The sequence below is a fragment of the Myotis myotis genome, unplaced genomic scaffold (genome assembly GCF_014108235.1).
Source record: "Myotis myotis isolate mMyoMyo1 unplaced genomic scaffold, mMyoMyo1.p scaffold_m19_p_2, whole genome shotgun sequence".
Lineage (NCBI taxonomy): Eukaryota > Metazoa > Chordata > Mammalia > Chiroptera > Vespertilionidae > Myotis > Myotis myotis.
In genome coordinates, this window is record NW_023416324.1 from 148,686,774 (window position 1) to 148,700,533 (window position 13,760).

Consider the following 13,760-nt stretch of genomic DNA (forward strand, 5'->3'; position numbering starts at 1 on the left):
AACAAAAAAACACCCAGAAGCTTTCTGTAGATGTGGCAAAAAATCTTAAATTTTTAAGAGAAAATCTGCCCCCCCCCCCATTTAGTTTGTTTATTTATTTATTTTAATCCTCACCTGAGGATATTTTTCCATTCATTTCTTAGAGAGAGTGGAAGAGAGAGGGAAAGACAAAGAGAAATAGCCATGTGAGAGAAACAGCCTCCTTCCTGCATGTGCCCTGACCAGGGCCTGGGCCAGGGAGGAGATTCTGCAAACAAGGTACGTGCCCTTGACCAGAATCAAACCCGGGAGCCTTCGGTCTGTAGGCCAATGCTCTATCCACTGAGTTAAGCAGTGGTCGGCAAACTCATTAGTCAACAGAGCCAAATATCAACAGTACAACGACTGAAATTTCTTTTGAGAGCCAAATTTTTTAAACTTAAACTATATAGGTAGGTACATTGCTATTAACTTAATTAGGGTACTCCTAAGGATTAGGAAGAGCCACACTCAAGGGGCCAAAGAGCCGCATGTGGCTCGCGAGCCGTAGTTTGCTGACCATGGGCTAGGGCATCCCCCCCCATTTAGTTTTAGAAGATAGGAATGTTAAAGGCAATGTGGTGATGAGGTTCCTATACCAAGCAATTTTCCAACTCTCTAGACCAGTTCGGTGTTCTACAATTCAATTATGACCTAACTACCTGGAATTAGCAGAGATCCCACAAGTCCCGCAAGACTACCCCCACTTCAGATGCCAATCACAAGTCCCTAGTTGTCCCTTATATTTTTGACCAACAGGCTATGACTCTCTTCTTGGGTTTGACAACTTTTTAGAAGGGTTCTCAGGACTCAGCGAATAACTTATTGCTGGTTTATTATGACAGAACTCAGAAATGGTCAAAGGTAAAATATGCATAGAGCAATGCACGTGGAAGGGGGCAGAGCTTTCATACCTTCTCTGAGTGCTCCAACTTTCTATGTGTTCACCAACCTTAATTAGATTAATTAGGGTACGATCCATTGAAACACTCATGGGGAGAAAAGTGGCTCTTCATTGTACTGAAACCACACAGACACCAGACTTATTTAGTTCAGTTCCATCTAAAAACAATAGCAAGACCATTCACAAAATGATTCTTTTTTTCCCACCCCCTTCCATTCAATAAATACTTATTAATGATATTATAAGAGAAACTGTACTGGACATAACATAAATCTGAGACATGCCCATAAGAATTAAAGGAATAATATAAAGTAGAAATAAGTTGCAAAAATTTCCCAATAATTTATAAAACTATCAATTATGTTATTGCAACTGTTGTCATTTGATCTGCCCCCATTTTCTTCTCCATATCCTCTCTTATAATATCCTTCTGCCTCCATCCACATTTTCACTACCTTCTTTTGAGAGCTTCTTTTTTCATCCTCTTGCTCATGTCTCTTTTGTCTTACTTCCCTCATTTGCCTGTATTACTATCTCTTAGCTAGACATACCACATTCAAACCACTGTGGGAACAAACTAGTTTGTTTTAAAATACTATGTTCTTCTCAATTAATTTTCTTTTTTACATGCACTTTATCACACCACTCAATTCAGATCTTCATTATTTCCATTCTTACATTTTCCTTACTAATTTTCTGCCAAATCACCTGATAATTCATCCATCCTCATCTTTACACTGGCCTCTGACTTTCCTAGGAAACCTAATTTTGTCCTTTCCTACTCAAAAGTCTTTGTTTCATGATTTACCAGATACAATCTGAACTTCTTTATGAGGTTTAAAAACACCCTGCATACCCATCCAACCCTTTTTTACCTTTTCTCCTAATTTCCTTTTGAATTTTACCCACTAGCAGCACAGAAATGCTTGTGGTTTCCAAAACACATTATACTCTATCATGCCTCTGTACCCTTCCATCTATCGTTCTCCTGTTCCCGCGGCTGTTTTCACCCCATTTGTATGAAAACCCCCCACTCATTCTTGAAGACTATTCAAATGTCATCTTTGCTGTTAAGTCTTCCTTAAGCATACATAGGACTCCTCCTCTATTATCTCCTATATTGTACAACCATTCATTATTTGCAAGAATATTCTGGTTTGAGGGTTAAGGACTTGGGTTTTTCCATTCCCAACACCTAATATAGACTCCAGCACATAATAGCTCAATCGTCTTTCCTAAATTTAACCTGCCTCTTTATTTTTGTTTCTGAGAACTCTGTTATTTTCTAATTAAATTTATTATGGTAACATTGGTTAATAAAATTATATGGTTTTCAAGTGTACAATTCTATGATATATCATCTGTATACTACATTGTGTATTTACCACCCAAAATCAAATCTACCGTCACCACATTGCTACTCCTCTACCCCCTTCCCTCTAGTCACCACCATACTGTTGTCTGTGTTTGTGAGTTTTTGTTTGAATGTCTTGTTTGTTCATTTGTTGTTTGAGTTCCCTTTTATTTAACCTACCATAATGCAGTTGCATAGCTCTTCTCTCTCTCTAAAAATCCCTTTCTCAAACTGTATTCTTTGGAACTCTAGTGTTCTACAAAAGAGTTGTATATTATTTTTTTAAAAAGTTAGCTTTTAGATAGTTACGTGAAGTGTATGTTTGTTTTATTGTAAGTTTATTAGAGAAGTCCAATTCTCCCCCCACCACACACACACACACACATAATCCTATTATCTTTTAGCTCTATAATGATTCTCAAGTGTACTCAAGGTCTGTAAAAAAATCACCAAAAATTTGAAGTTTCTTTTTGTTTTTATCGTGATCTAGATGAGGAATATCAACAAATCATATGTACATATGACTAAAACACCAGCATAATTTCCTCAAAATTTATTTATTTCAAACCCACCTTTGCTCAATCTGGATTATTGCCAATTAAAGGAACACATTTTGCTCATTTTCCTTACTGCTGTTATTTACATTAATTGATGGATTGATGTTGCCTCTATTTTAAATAATTTGACTTAGAGAAAATAACTGTTACAAGGGAAAGTTTGAGAATTAGTCACTGATAAAGAGAGCATCAATCAAGATCTGATCAGAAAAAGGGAGACCATACTATGTTACTGAAGGAACTTAATAATAGGGTATTGTTACACAGGGGTTGGAAGGGAGGTCTCCAGACCAAATAGGGGAAATTGAGGTGATCCAAAGATATGAAATGTAGGAATCCATTACCACCTTTAGAGCTGGAGGAACAAAGGGAAAAGGTTGGGTTATTAGAACTCAGAAGCTCAGAGGAGGGCTCCTGATGAGCTAGGGATTGGACCCCTGAGAAATGGGCACAGCCTGGCTGGTGCTGGGTACCTCTGAGGGGTTGTGATGAGTCTGGTTCTCAGGGTATAAAACAAGTGGGAGGCTGGGACCAGCTGCTGATGACAGGGTGAAGGGCTATTACTGCTGAGGTGATGCTGATAGGAGCAGTAAGCAAACAGAAAGGAACAGGTCTCGTCTCCCTCTTCTTGCCTTCTACCCTCCCTCAGTGACTTCTGTTGATAGCACCTACCAGGAAGTCAGTTGGCAAAGAAGGCAGATTGCAGAACCATAACTCCCATATTACAAATCAGGCATCTGGAAGGGTGACTATGGAGGGGAAAGACAATAGTTTAATAAGTAGCACTAGAAGAAATTAAATGGAGTCTCTTAAGCACTAGTCAGTGTAATTATCATCCAGCTTAAAAACTCAAGATGATCATATACTCAAGACCTTAAAACATTAAAATTCTTTTGAGTTTACCTGCCATTAGATGTACATCTGAGTATGCTATGTCATTATAATCATTTAATCATCCAAACAGGTACCTATATAGTAGATATTATTCTAGATCAGGGGTGGGCAAACTTTTTGACTCGAGGGCCACAATGGGTTCTTAAACTGGACTGGAGGGCCGGAACAAAAGCATGGATGGAGTGTTTGTGTGAACTAATATAAATTCAAAGTAAACATCATTACATAAAAGGGTACGGTCTTTTTTTTTTTTAGTTTTATTCATTTCAAATGGGCCGGATCCGGCCCGTGGGCCGTAGTTTGCCCACGGCTGTTCTAGATGGTTGGGTTTGAACAGTGAAAAAATATACAGCTCCCACCCATCCTTATGGAACTTTAATTTTAGCAAAAGGAAAACAGACAATATATAAAGATATATCATGTCAGATGGTGAGTACAGTGGAAAAAAATAAGAGAGGATAAGAATTGAGATAGGAGGGCTCTTGATAGAAGATCTCAATGATAGAGTGAAATTTGACCCCAAGGAAATATGAGGAAGAACACAGTATAAATCTATGGGAGTAGGGAGATCTTTTTAGTAAGAAATAGTTACATTTGGTAAATGTGGGGTTGGTGAAGATTTGTAAATGTGTGGACTTTTTCTGTGGGGTTGCAGTTTCTTTTTAAACTATTTGCATAGTTCTGCTTTAGAAGATTATGATTATAGCTGGGTAAAACCAGCTTATCAAATACTAGAGGCCCAGTGCATGAGATTTGTGCACTGGTGGGGGGGTGGGGGGGCTCAGCCTGGCCTGCGCCCTCCCTCAGTCTGGGACCTCTTGGGCGATGTCCACCTGCTGGCTTAGGCCCATGGGATCGGGCCTAAGCTGGCAGTCAGACATTGCTCTCACAGTCCAGGGCTCTCATAGTTCGAGACCTCTTGCTCTTTACGGCCTGCCTGCAGCAGAGGCAGGAGAGGCTCCTGCCACCACTGCTCCACCACTGCTGCACTCACCAGCCGTGAGCCTGGCTCAGGGCTTCTGGCTGAGCAGTGCTCCCACTGTGGGAACACTCCTGCATTGAGTGTCTGTCCCCTGGTGGTCAGTGCGCATTATAGCGACAGTTTGATCCGCTGCCATGCAGTCGATTTTCATATTGGCCTTTTATTATATAGGATAGTACCAAGTTCAAACATTCCAAAAAGCATTGCTCATCTCTTCCACTGAGGGAAAAGCTATACTTCTTCACATAGCAGGTTATAAAAATTTTGCTGATGGTAAGTGGAACTACCTAGAGTACATAATGGCCTACCTCTACTATAAAATACTTCCTTTGTTTCAGAGTCAGCTATGAAATTCTAATAATAGTCTTAAACCTTTAATTTGAATTGTTTGAGTAAATGTAAAAATGTCCAGCACTGTACACAATTACTTCTTTAACATGTCAACCTTTGTTTTTTAGTTACGAATTAATGAAACTCAACAATTGGCAGTCTTTTGAGGCAGAAAGTGGGAAAGTATTCTTAACCCAAAACAATGAAATCATTTTTGGCATTAGAATCATGTTGTTTTTTAGTCAGATAATTTTTTTTCTTGGAAAATACATGCATACTTTGGATTCAATGCTACTACAAATATTAGTAAGTTAGCTATAATTAAGCATTCTTTCAACCAGTTTGTCCCTAAAACAATAAAGGTAAACTTATCTATAAATTTAGACAAAAAAAAAAAAATAGAATAAAACCAAGTAATGCTCTCATGTTAAAGATTTTTTTAAAACCAACAATAATTCTGCTCCTTGGGAAAAAAAAAAAAAAAAACAGCTGAGCCCAACCAGTGTGGGTCAGTTGGTTGAGTGTCCTCCTATGCACCAAGAGGTCACTGGTTCGACTCCAGGTCAGGGCATATGCCTGGGTTGAGGAGGTCCATCCTCAGTGGGGGGCATCCAGGAGGCTGCCCATGTTTCCCTCTGGTGGATGTTTCTCTCTCTCCCTTCCCCTTCTCTCTCTCTAAAATCAATAAAAACACGTTTTTAAAAAGAAAGAAATGAGCTGTACTATGTAATGTAAAATATTTTTCTGTAACTAATTTCTAATAAGAAAGCTTGGGGTGGGTATGTATTTAAGAACATAATTTATGACTGGGCACTTAGAAAGTAGAAATTTGAGTTTCTTCAATAAATTTGTTTTTAAGTTAAGAAGGAATCTTGAGAGCTTAGTGGTATCCACTGGAAGGCAAGACCTTGGTTCTGGCAGAAAAACCACCACACATGGCTTATAGTATTTGCACTTAACCTCTGTGCCTAGGTTTCTCCAGCTGTCAAGTAGGAATAGTAGTAATTGCTACCTTCTGTGCGGTTTGACATCTCTGGCTGAAGATGCTATATCAACACAATTATTATTATTAGAACATAATGCTTGTAAGTACATAAAACACCAGCATGGTGCTCTTTTAATGCTTATATAACATCTATGAATACTACTCTTCCAAGCTCTCTCTTCACTTTGGGTCAGAGGAAAGTATAACCATAGCATGCCACTAATCCAATTTTTCAAAATATGCAGGATATATAGTTTTAAAGCTCCGTATCATCCTTTTGAGAAGACTAACCCAGCTAATCCCGCGTGGTCTCTGTAGCAATTGCACCTTGGCCCCCACATTAACCACTTGGCACCTTTTCAAATGTTGGCTAAATTACTTTTTTTTCTGGAGCCTGGAATGATCAGGGAAAGGCTGCAGGCTGGGGGTGGCTAGTAATATTAAAATTTTCGTTATTTACTGAGTATCTGCAACTGTTAAAGTGCTATCTAAACAGATAATTAGCTAGTCACTGAGCAGTGGGCTCTGTCTAAATTTAGCAGTAATTTTTGGTTTAGGGAATGCGAAAGTAGAAAATAAATCTTCTCGGGGAAAACGGCGGTGTCAGCAGAGCTTAGGTGAGTCACAATAGCTACTTTTCGTCAGTTCTGATCATCATTAGGGGATTTCCCAGAGCAGATGCAGGACAAGTTTTAGTCATAATGCATCCTGAGGCTAGAGGTGATGGAAAAGAGCGGCTGCTGGAGGCAGGTTTACAGGGGTCCGGGCGGCAGGCAGGCAGGCACAGAGTGGGAGAAAGGCAAGGGGGTGGAGGAAGAGAGATTCCAAACTCAGAACTAGGATGGGAGGCGGGAGTTAAAAAAAAAAAAAAAGAAAAAGAAAAAAAAAGAGTAGGGCCTAAGGGTGTGCAGCCTTGGAGGTAAAACATAGCCAGTTGGTGAGTGGGAGACCCTCGTGATTGAAGGGGGATGACTTAGTGATCCGGGGGCAGGCAAGCATTAGTTCAGCTGAGACAGGCGGCTAGATCCTAGTTCGACTTCCTTCTCATTGGAGCGTATCTGTGACTAGGTGGAGATGGCAAGATCTACGTAAAATGAATGGTGCCAGGGCTGAGGATGTGCGTCCCCTGCCTCCAGTTCCTCTCGGGACAGTTCACACTGTCCACCACCGCCGCAGCACCGCCCGCGGCTGTGGTTCCGAGGTCCGGCCACCAGAGCTGCGCGCCGAGGGCGGAGGGACAGGGCAGGGCGAGCAACCCGCCGGGGGTGAGGGCGGGTGGTGGTGGACCCCAGACGCTCTTCTTCGGGGCAGAGGGTGGAACAGTTCCCGAGGTCGCTTTCCCCGCCATAAGTTCAAAGGAGAGCAAGCAATGAAAACTAAAACGACACGTGCGAACATGCAAATGAAACAAACCCCAAGAAAAACACCACCGCGCTCGGGGCGCTCCGATCGGGGAGATCCACGGCCTCCTGTTGCCAGTCGCCAGGCGAGGAGAGCCGACAGCCTGGCAGCCGGGAAGAAGCCAGGGCGGGAAAGCAAACCTTCCGGGACCCCCACTGCTCGCCCGGCAACGCTGACCCTTCCTCCGAGCCGCCCCTCCAGTGAAACGAGCAAAAAAAAAAAAAAAAAAGCCCGTGCAAAGGTGCCTCGGCGGGCTGTGGGGGAGGGAGGCTGGGAGGAAGGGAGGAATTCGGGGAGCAAAGCTGTCCCGGGAAGCAGGAGGAAGGACAAAGTCCTTTCGGCCCCGTGCGCCCCCGGCGAGGAGAGAGGACAAACTAGTCCTGCAGGCTGAGTCCAGCTTCCTGGACAGGAACCCTTCGCAGGGGCAACGGAGGGGCCAACCCCATCCCGCTCTCCCCTCCCCACGCCCTCCCGGCCCGGGGTCCCCGCCAGACGGAGAGCCCGCGCGGGCGAGGCCGGCCGCGAGCCGATTGTCCCGCCGCCGCCCTCCGCCTCTGTCTGCGTCGGGGCAGCGGTGGACCCACTAGGGGCGGAGTGGGCGAGACCATTGGAAAGGCTGGGCGGGGGGGTGCGACGCCGGGGCGAGGGGCGGGGCCTCCTAACCCATTCCAGATTTCCCTGTCCCTTTTAGAGCCCTGCTCTGGGAGAAACCCGTTATCAAAGTGGAGAGAAGAGATTTTTTTTTTTTAAAGGGGTGGGGCGTGTGGAGGGGAGTGGGGCGGGAGGAGGCGCGGCAGGCAGTCCGGGATCGGACGGGAGCCGGAGTTAGCGTGGGGCAGGCGGGCGGGCGGGTTCCAGCGGCCGCTCGGGGGTCGGCTTCCTCTCCCCTCCCGCGCGGGCGGGGTGGTGCGTTCCGAGTTCTCAGGAGTTCGGAGCGGGCGGGTGCCGGGGGGGCGGGGAGTGGCGGCGGCGGGCGGCTCCCGCCTCAGCCTCGGCAGTGGCGTCGGCGACGGCGGTGTCGAGGCAGCCGCGAGCGCTCGGCGCAGTGTCAGCCGGCGGCCGAGGCTCAGGAGCTAGGAGTTGGGGAGGCGCGCGCCCGACCTTCCGCCGCAGACGCTGCCGCCGCCGCCCAGAGCCGGAGGCGCCGGGTCCCGGGGAACCGGAGGGGGCGGGCGGGCGAGCGGGCCGGGGGGAGGGTGGGGAATGGCGCGGACCCCGGGGCCGGCTCCGCTGTGTCCCGGAGGCGGCAAAGCACAACTTTCCCTCGCTTCTCCCCCCGGGGCCGGGCTCCTGCTGCCGCCCCCGACGCCGCCGCCGCTGCTGCTGCTGCTCTTCCCGCTGCTGCTCTTCTCCCGGCTCTGCGGTAGGTGGACCTCGGCGGCGGCGTGGGCTGAGGGAGGCGCGGCCGGGGGTCCCGGCACCGCGGCCGGGCCCGCGTGGGCGGCTCTCCCGAGCGGCGAGGCGGTTGCGTTGGGCGGTTGGCTGCGCGAGCGGGTGCCGCGGACTTTGGCTGGAAACTTTTCGCCGCGCCCGGGGCGAGGCCCGGGAAGGGCCGGGCCCGCGAGTGCGACGCCGGCCGCCCGCTCCCTCCGCCGCGGCCGCGCTGATGGCCAGGCTCGGGCGGTGCTGCTTTCTGCCCGGATTCCACCGGGAGTGCTCCGGGCACCGTTACTTCCTTGCTAATTCGAGCCGGAAACCGAGAGCGCGGACTTTCTGGGCTGGGGCTGGGGTGCCGGGATGCACGTTTGCCGCCGCCCTGTTCCCCGGTGAAACTTGAGCTGTGATCCCAGATACCTTTAGGGACCAGGGTCCGACGGAATGAAGCCTTCGGGTCCGTCTCTCCCCGCCTTCCGCCCGGGAGGAGGCATCCTTGGCGCCCACCCTGCAGCATCCCCTACAGTCCGTTGGCCTCCATCCTCCGGCCCGGTTCTGCCCCGCCTGCCTGCCTCGGGATGGCTTTGCGTGGAGCCCGTCGCTGCCTCCGTTTGTGGGACTTCTCTCACACTGTCAGTGTTTATTTCTGCAAACACGATTTGTCCCCAGGGCTTTGATTTATGTGTTAAATATGGCATCGACTGTGCATGGCTCTTCTGATCACGGCAAACACCAAGCCTCTTCCCCATCCCTTCCCTCGTGCTGATGGTACAGTTTTCCTAGGAGCGATTCTCGTTGTAAGTTCTGTCCCTAGATACGGGAAGCTAGAAGCCTGCTTGCTCAGGATCCTGTAAGAAATGTCTTTCATGCACGAGAGATGGACATGAGTGATCATTCATAGAAGGTGATGATTTGGCAAAATAAGGCCACCAGTCTTCGGGGATTAGCTGTATCGGCCCGTTGGTAATACCATAAACACTGCTGGACTTGATTCATTCAAAGGCTCCTACTTGGTGAGGAAGTGGAGGAGCAAAATTGACGTTTGCTCAGAGATTGGTTTACCCAATACTTTTTTTTTTTTTTTTTTTTACCGGTTCATGAGGCAGCTCTTGGATCTCCGTGTGTCATGCAATGTTAAATGAAACCAGTATTTATTACAAGGAGAGTTTTACCAGTATTTATTAAAAGGAAGGATGTGTGCGGATTTCTTGGGTATTACGATTTAGAAAAAGGAGAATCCTGTTGAGGTAGGTGTGTCAAGGTGGTTGGTTATGTGGGAGGCAAAGTTTTCAAGAGGTGAGTGCTGCTTGTAGGCTGAGCATTTCCACCAGCCAGCAGTTCACCACCACGGTTCAAGCACTGTCATGAAAGTTTGCGATTTACAAAGTATACGATGATAAAGGGTATGTTGTCCAGTCTACAGTGTTTTCGTAGCCCCACGCTCCAGATGTTTGGTTCCACCACCCAATTTTTAATGCTGTTGCCTCTTTAAATTGATGCAAGATTCTAGATTGAATTTGTGCACTGTTCTTTGCCATCAAGGGAGGACTGTGGATTACAGTTGGGTGGGAGAAAAGTGTTAACAGTTTTACTGTCTTTACTTAGATTGTGTTAAGGACTGAGGAATATTACTTGTACCCCCAGTAAAAGCTTATCTAGCTAGGCAAAAGCCCTATGGAAGACTGAATCTAGCTAGACGTACAGCTAATACAAGGAAATAGAATTTGGGTAATAATTTCACAGTTCTGCAAGTGAAGTGTTGTTTGCTTTTTGAAGAAACACATTGGTTTTTCTCTTGGAAGAAGAAAAGAGGTTTTTAAAAATCTCTTTAATAATGTGCTATAGAAGGGACTTCATCTTTTAGAGTCCTAAAAATCCAAGCAGTCTAGGCACATGGACTGTGACTTAGGAGAGGTGTAAATTGAAGTTTTTAGAGTCAACTCTGCTTGTAGTTGTAGAGGCAGACACTAGTTTTGTGTTCATGTGCACTGCTCATTTCAAGAGTTTCCATTTTTGGCTTATAGTGTTATAACACCCTAATTTGTGAACCCTTATGATGATTCTTTTCTATCAACCTTTCTCTATTTTAAATTCATTCTGACTAGGGCACAGTTGTGATGTATGGATTCTTAGCAAGTGTGGGAACAGAATTTTCTTCACATAACCTGTTCGTTGATCAAACATTCCTATACTGCTCACAAGGTTTAGCATGTACTAATGTTTGAGTAGTTAGTTTCAGAGTTGAAAAAATTTTTAGGCTTTAAAGAGATGTCTTGTCTGATGATTTGTCTTAACAGAATGCTTTACTTTTTTATAATGCACAGATCTTTTTTCAGTTTGCTAGTGTTTTTGATATGTGGTTTACATTTTGCATAGTCTTATACTCAACTTCTGCAATATCATCTTTAGTACAAGGTTATTTTCATATGTTAATTGGACTGCTAAAAAAAACCCCTTGCGATTGGTAGATTCAATATTCTGAAAGCTATAAAAATTACATCATATTTGCTGTTTGGGGATACACATTAGCTATCTTATTTGAAGAACTGAACTTTTTAAGTGAGAATTTTACAGGTTGACAAACTGCCAGGTTTTGATATATTTTTTAAGCCTAACAAATTCCTAGGTATAAAGGTTAAGGAGACTAGATTTACAATACCATCTGACTTGAGAAACCTCATTTATTTAATTCTGGAATTTCATGTTTTTTTATGATCAATTCATAGGTGATCAGATTTATCTCACTTTTCTTCCCAACATTTTTCTTGAGATGTAGAGTATTAGCAGGGATATAGTATTAATGAAAGAGAAGCTATACTATTTGACCTTAATTCATAAATTCCTATTTGAATCTAGGATTTTACTATTTCCACTTTCAGTAAGGTTTTATCTTAAGATGATGTTTAGAAGATTATAGAAAAGATCTAATATGATGTTGAACCTCTAACTGCACTTTCAATACTTTTTATATTCCTGGCAGTTAACAGGTTCTTGGGGGCATAAAACATGACTAAAGCAGAATCCTGACTTCAAGGAGTTTATAGCATGTGGTAGACATAAAGGAAATAGATGATTATAGGACAGTTTGGAGTTTATAAAAGAGATCTGCATGAGGTACTATGCCCAGAAGAGGGATATCTAACCCATTAGATAAAGATATATGAATGTAAACTGAGGAGGGCGGGGGAACTACTTTACAAAAATAAGTTGAGTCATATATTCTTATTGAGGTTAGGCGTTATGGTAGATAGTACAAGTTTGTTCTTTCTCTTTCTCTGTCTCTTCTCTGCAGTTTATGGTTTAGATAGTAAATAATTTGATTCTGAAAAAAGACTGCCACTTACTAAATGTGTGAGTCTTTGGCAAGTTATTTAACCTCAGTAAAGTTAAGGTTTCTCATCTTTTTTTTTTTTTTAAATATATTTTATTGATTTTTTACAGAGAGAAAGGGAGAGAGATAGAGAGTTAGAAACATCGATGAGGGAGAAACATCGATCAGCTGCCTCCTGCACATCTCCCACTGGGGATATGCCCGCAACCCAGGTACATGCCCCTGACCGGAATTGAACCTGGGACCCTTCAGTCCGCAGGCCGACGCTCCACCCACTGAGCCAAACCGGTTTTGGCAAGGTTTCTCATCTTTTAAACAAATGGATGGTATTACCTTGCCTATAGAGTTCTTGTGAAGATTAAGTGAAATAATAAAATAAAATATTTAGTAGAGTGCATGCAATATAGTAAACATTTAAATGTTATCATTTAGTTAGTGTATTGCACATTAAAACCAACCAGCCTGGTATTTGTCATTCTTAAATTCTACTAGGATATCTTGAATAATTGAGTTTTTAAGTTCAGTGACTTGTATGTGTACTTTACATCATTATTTTAAGTGTATAGTGGAGCCAGTACTTTTTGGATATCTGTTAAATTTACTTCAAGTAAATGTATAGATGACCAATTTTCAGAATATTGGGATATGGTGAAATCAACTGTTATTATATGAAACCTAATTGAATCTTCCCTTCGTGATGTAGAATGTATTTTAGGACTTGGTAGTTCCATAGAGTCACTTAGAATATTAGTGATTATGTTGAAAATGTGGAGTTGAAGAGGAGAGTGTCAACTTCACTTATACTTTATCAAGTTACTTATAGTATCAGGTTGGGGCCTATAATTCATATTGCATGTATGAATCTTTCTGTATCCTGAACAGATGTAATTGAAAAGTGAACCAAACTTAAAAGCAAGCAAAAAAGATAAAATATTTTCTTGTGTTTAGCTACGGCATCAGAAATAGGAATTGGAAAATATATTTGTGTGTGTGTGTTACCTTGTGTATGTCACTTATGTTTTCCAGTACATATATTTTTATGTACATATTTTTATGTCCAGTACATAATTTAGTGACCTGGCAACTCTGATGTACATTTTGTATCTGCATAGTAAGTCAAAGAATAAAACTTATGGCTTTTGCATATTTGGAAATTATTGAAGAGGTGTTTGCTAAAAATTAATGTTTTGACATTTTGTAATTTACTCCTTAAAAATTAGTGAGTAAATAATATATTGCTATAGCATATTCTGTAACCTATTGAAGTCTTCATAAAAATTGAGAAGAAGGACTATATGGTTTACAAAAGATATGGTATTTAATATTATTAATATGAAATCAAATAATCTTTAAGTCAGTAAAGATGGTTCTGTGTGCCAAGCACTCAGATCCAAAAGTGTTTATATCTTTAATGTTGTACTTTTGATTACCTTTTATATTTTAATCTAAAATTGTAAACTCTTGAACCCGTATTCTCTCCAGAATTTTATAAAATTTATAATTTTTATTTTTATAATAGGCTTTGACATAGTCTAGTCATATATTTAAATAGTATTTCTTGTGAACCTTTATCAAGGGTGAGCTTTAAGTGTTTTCCTAAGTGACTCACTTCTTATAGATCACTGTTTTA

At 43.2% G+C, this 13,760-nt stretch overlaps 1 protein-coding gene across 2 annotated transcripts in view; it reads left to right on the forward strand.

Annotated features, from left to right (window-relative positions):
• Positions 1 to 8,606: 8,606 nt before the first annotated feature.
• NECTIN3 (nectin cell adhesion molecule 3) overlaps positions 8,607 to 13,760 on the forward strand; it is a 131,843-nt gene continuing 126,689 nt past the window's right edge. For both annotated transcript variants that reach the window (XM_036349645.1, XM_036349644.1), the window contains exon 1: positions 8,607 to 8,788. In XM_036349645.1, the coding sequence (XP_036205538.1) occupies positions 8,629 to 8,788 (160 nt within the window). In that variant the 5' untranslated portion in view covers positions 8,607 to 8,628. The remainder of the gene's footprint in view (positions 8,789 to 13,760) is intronic.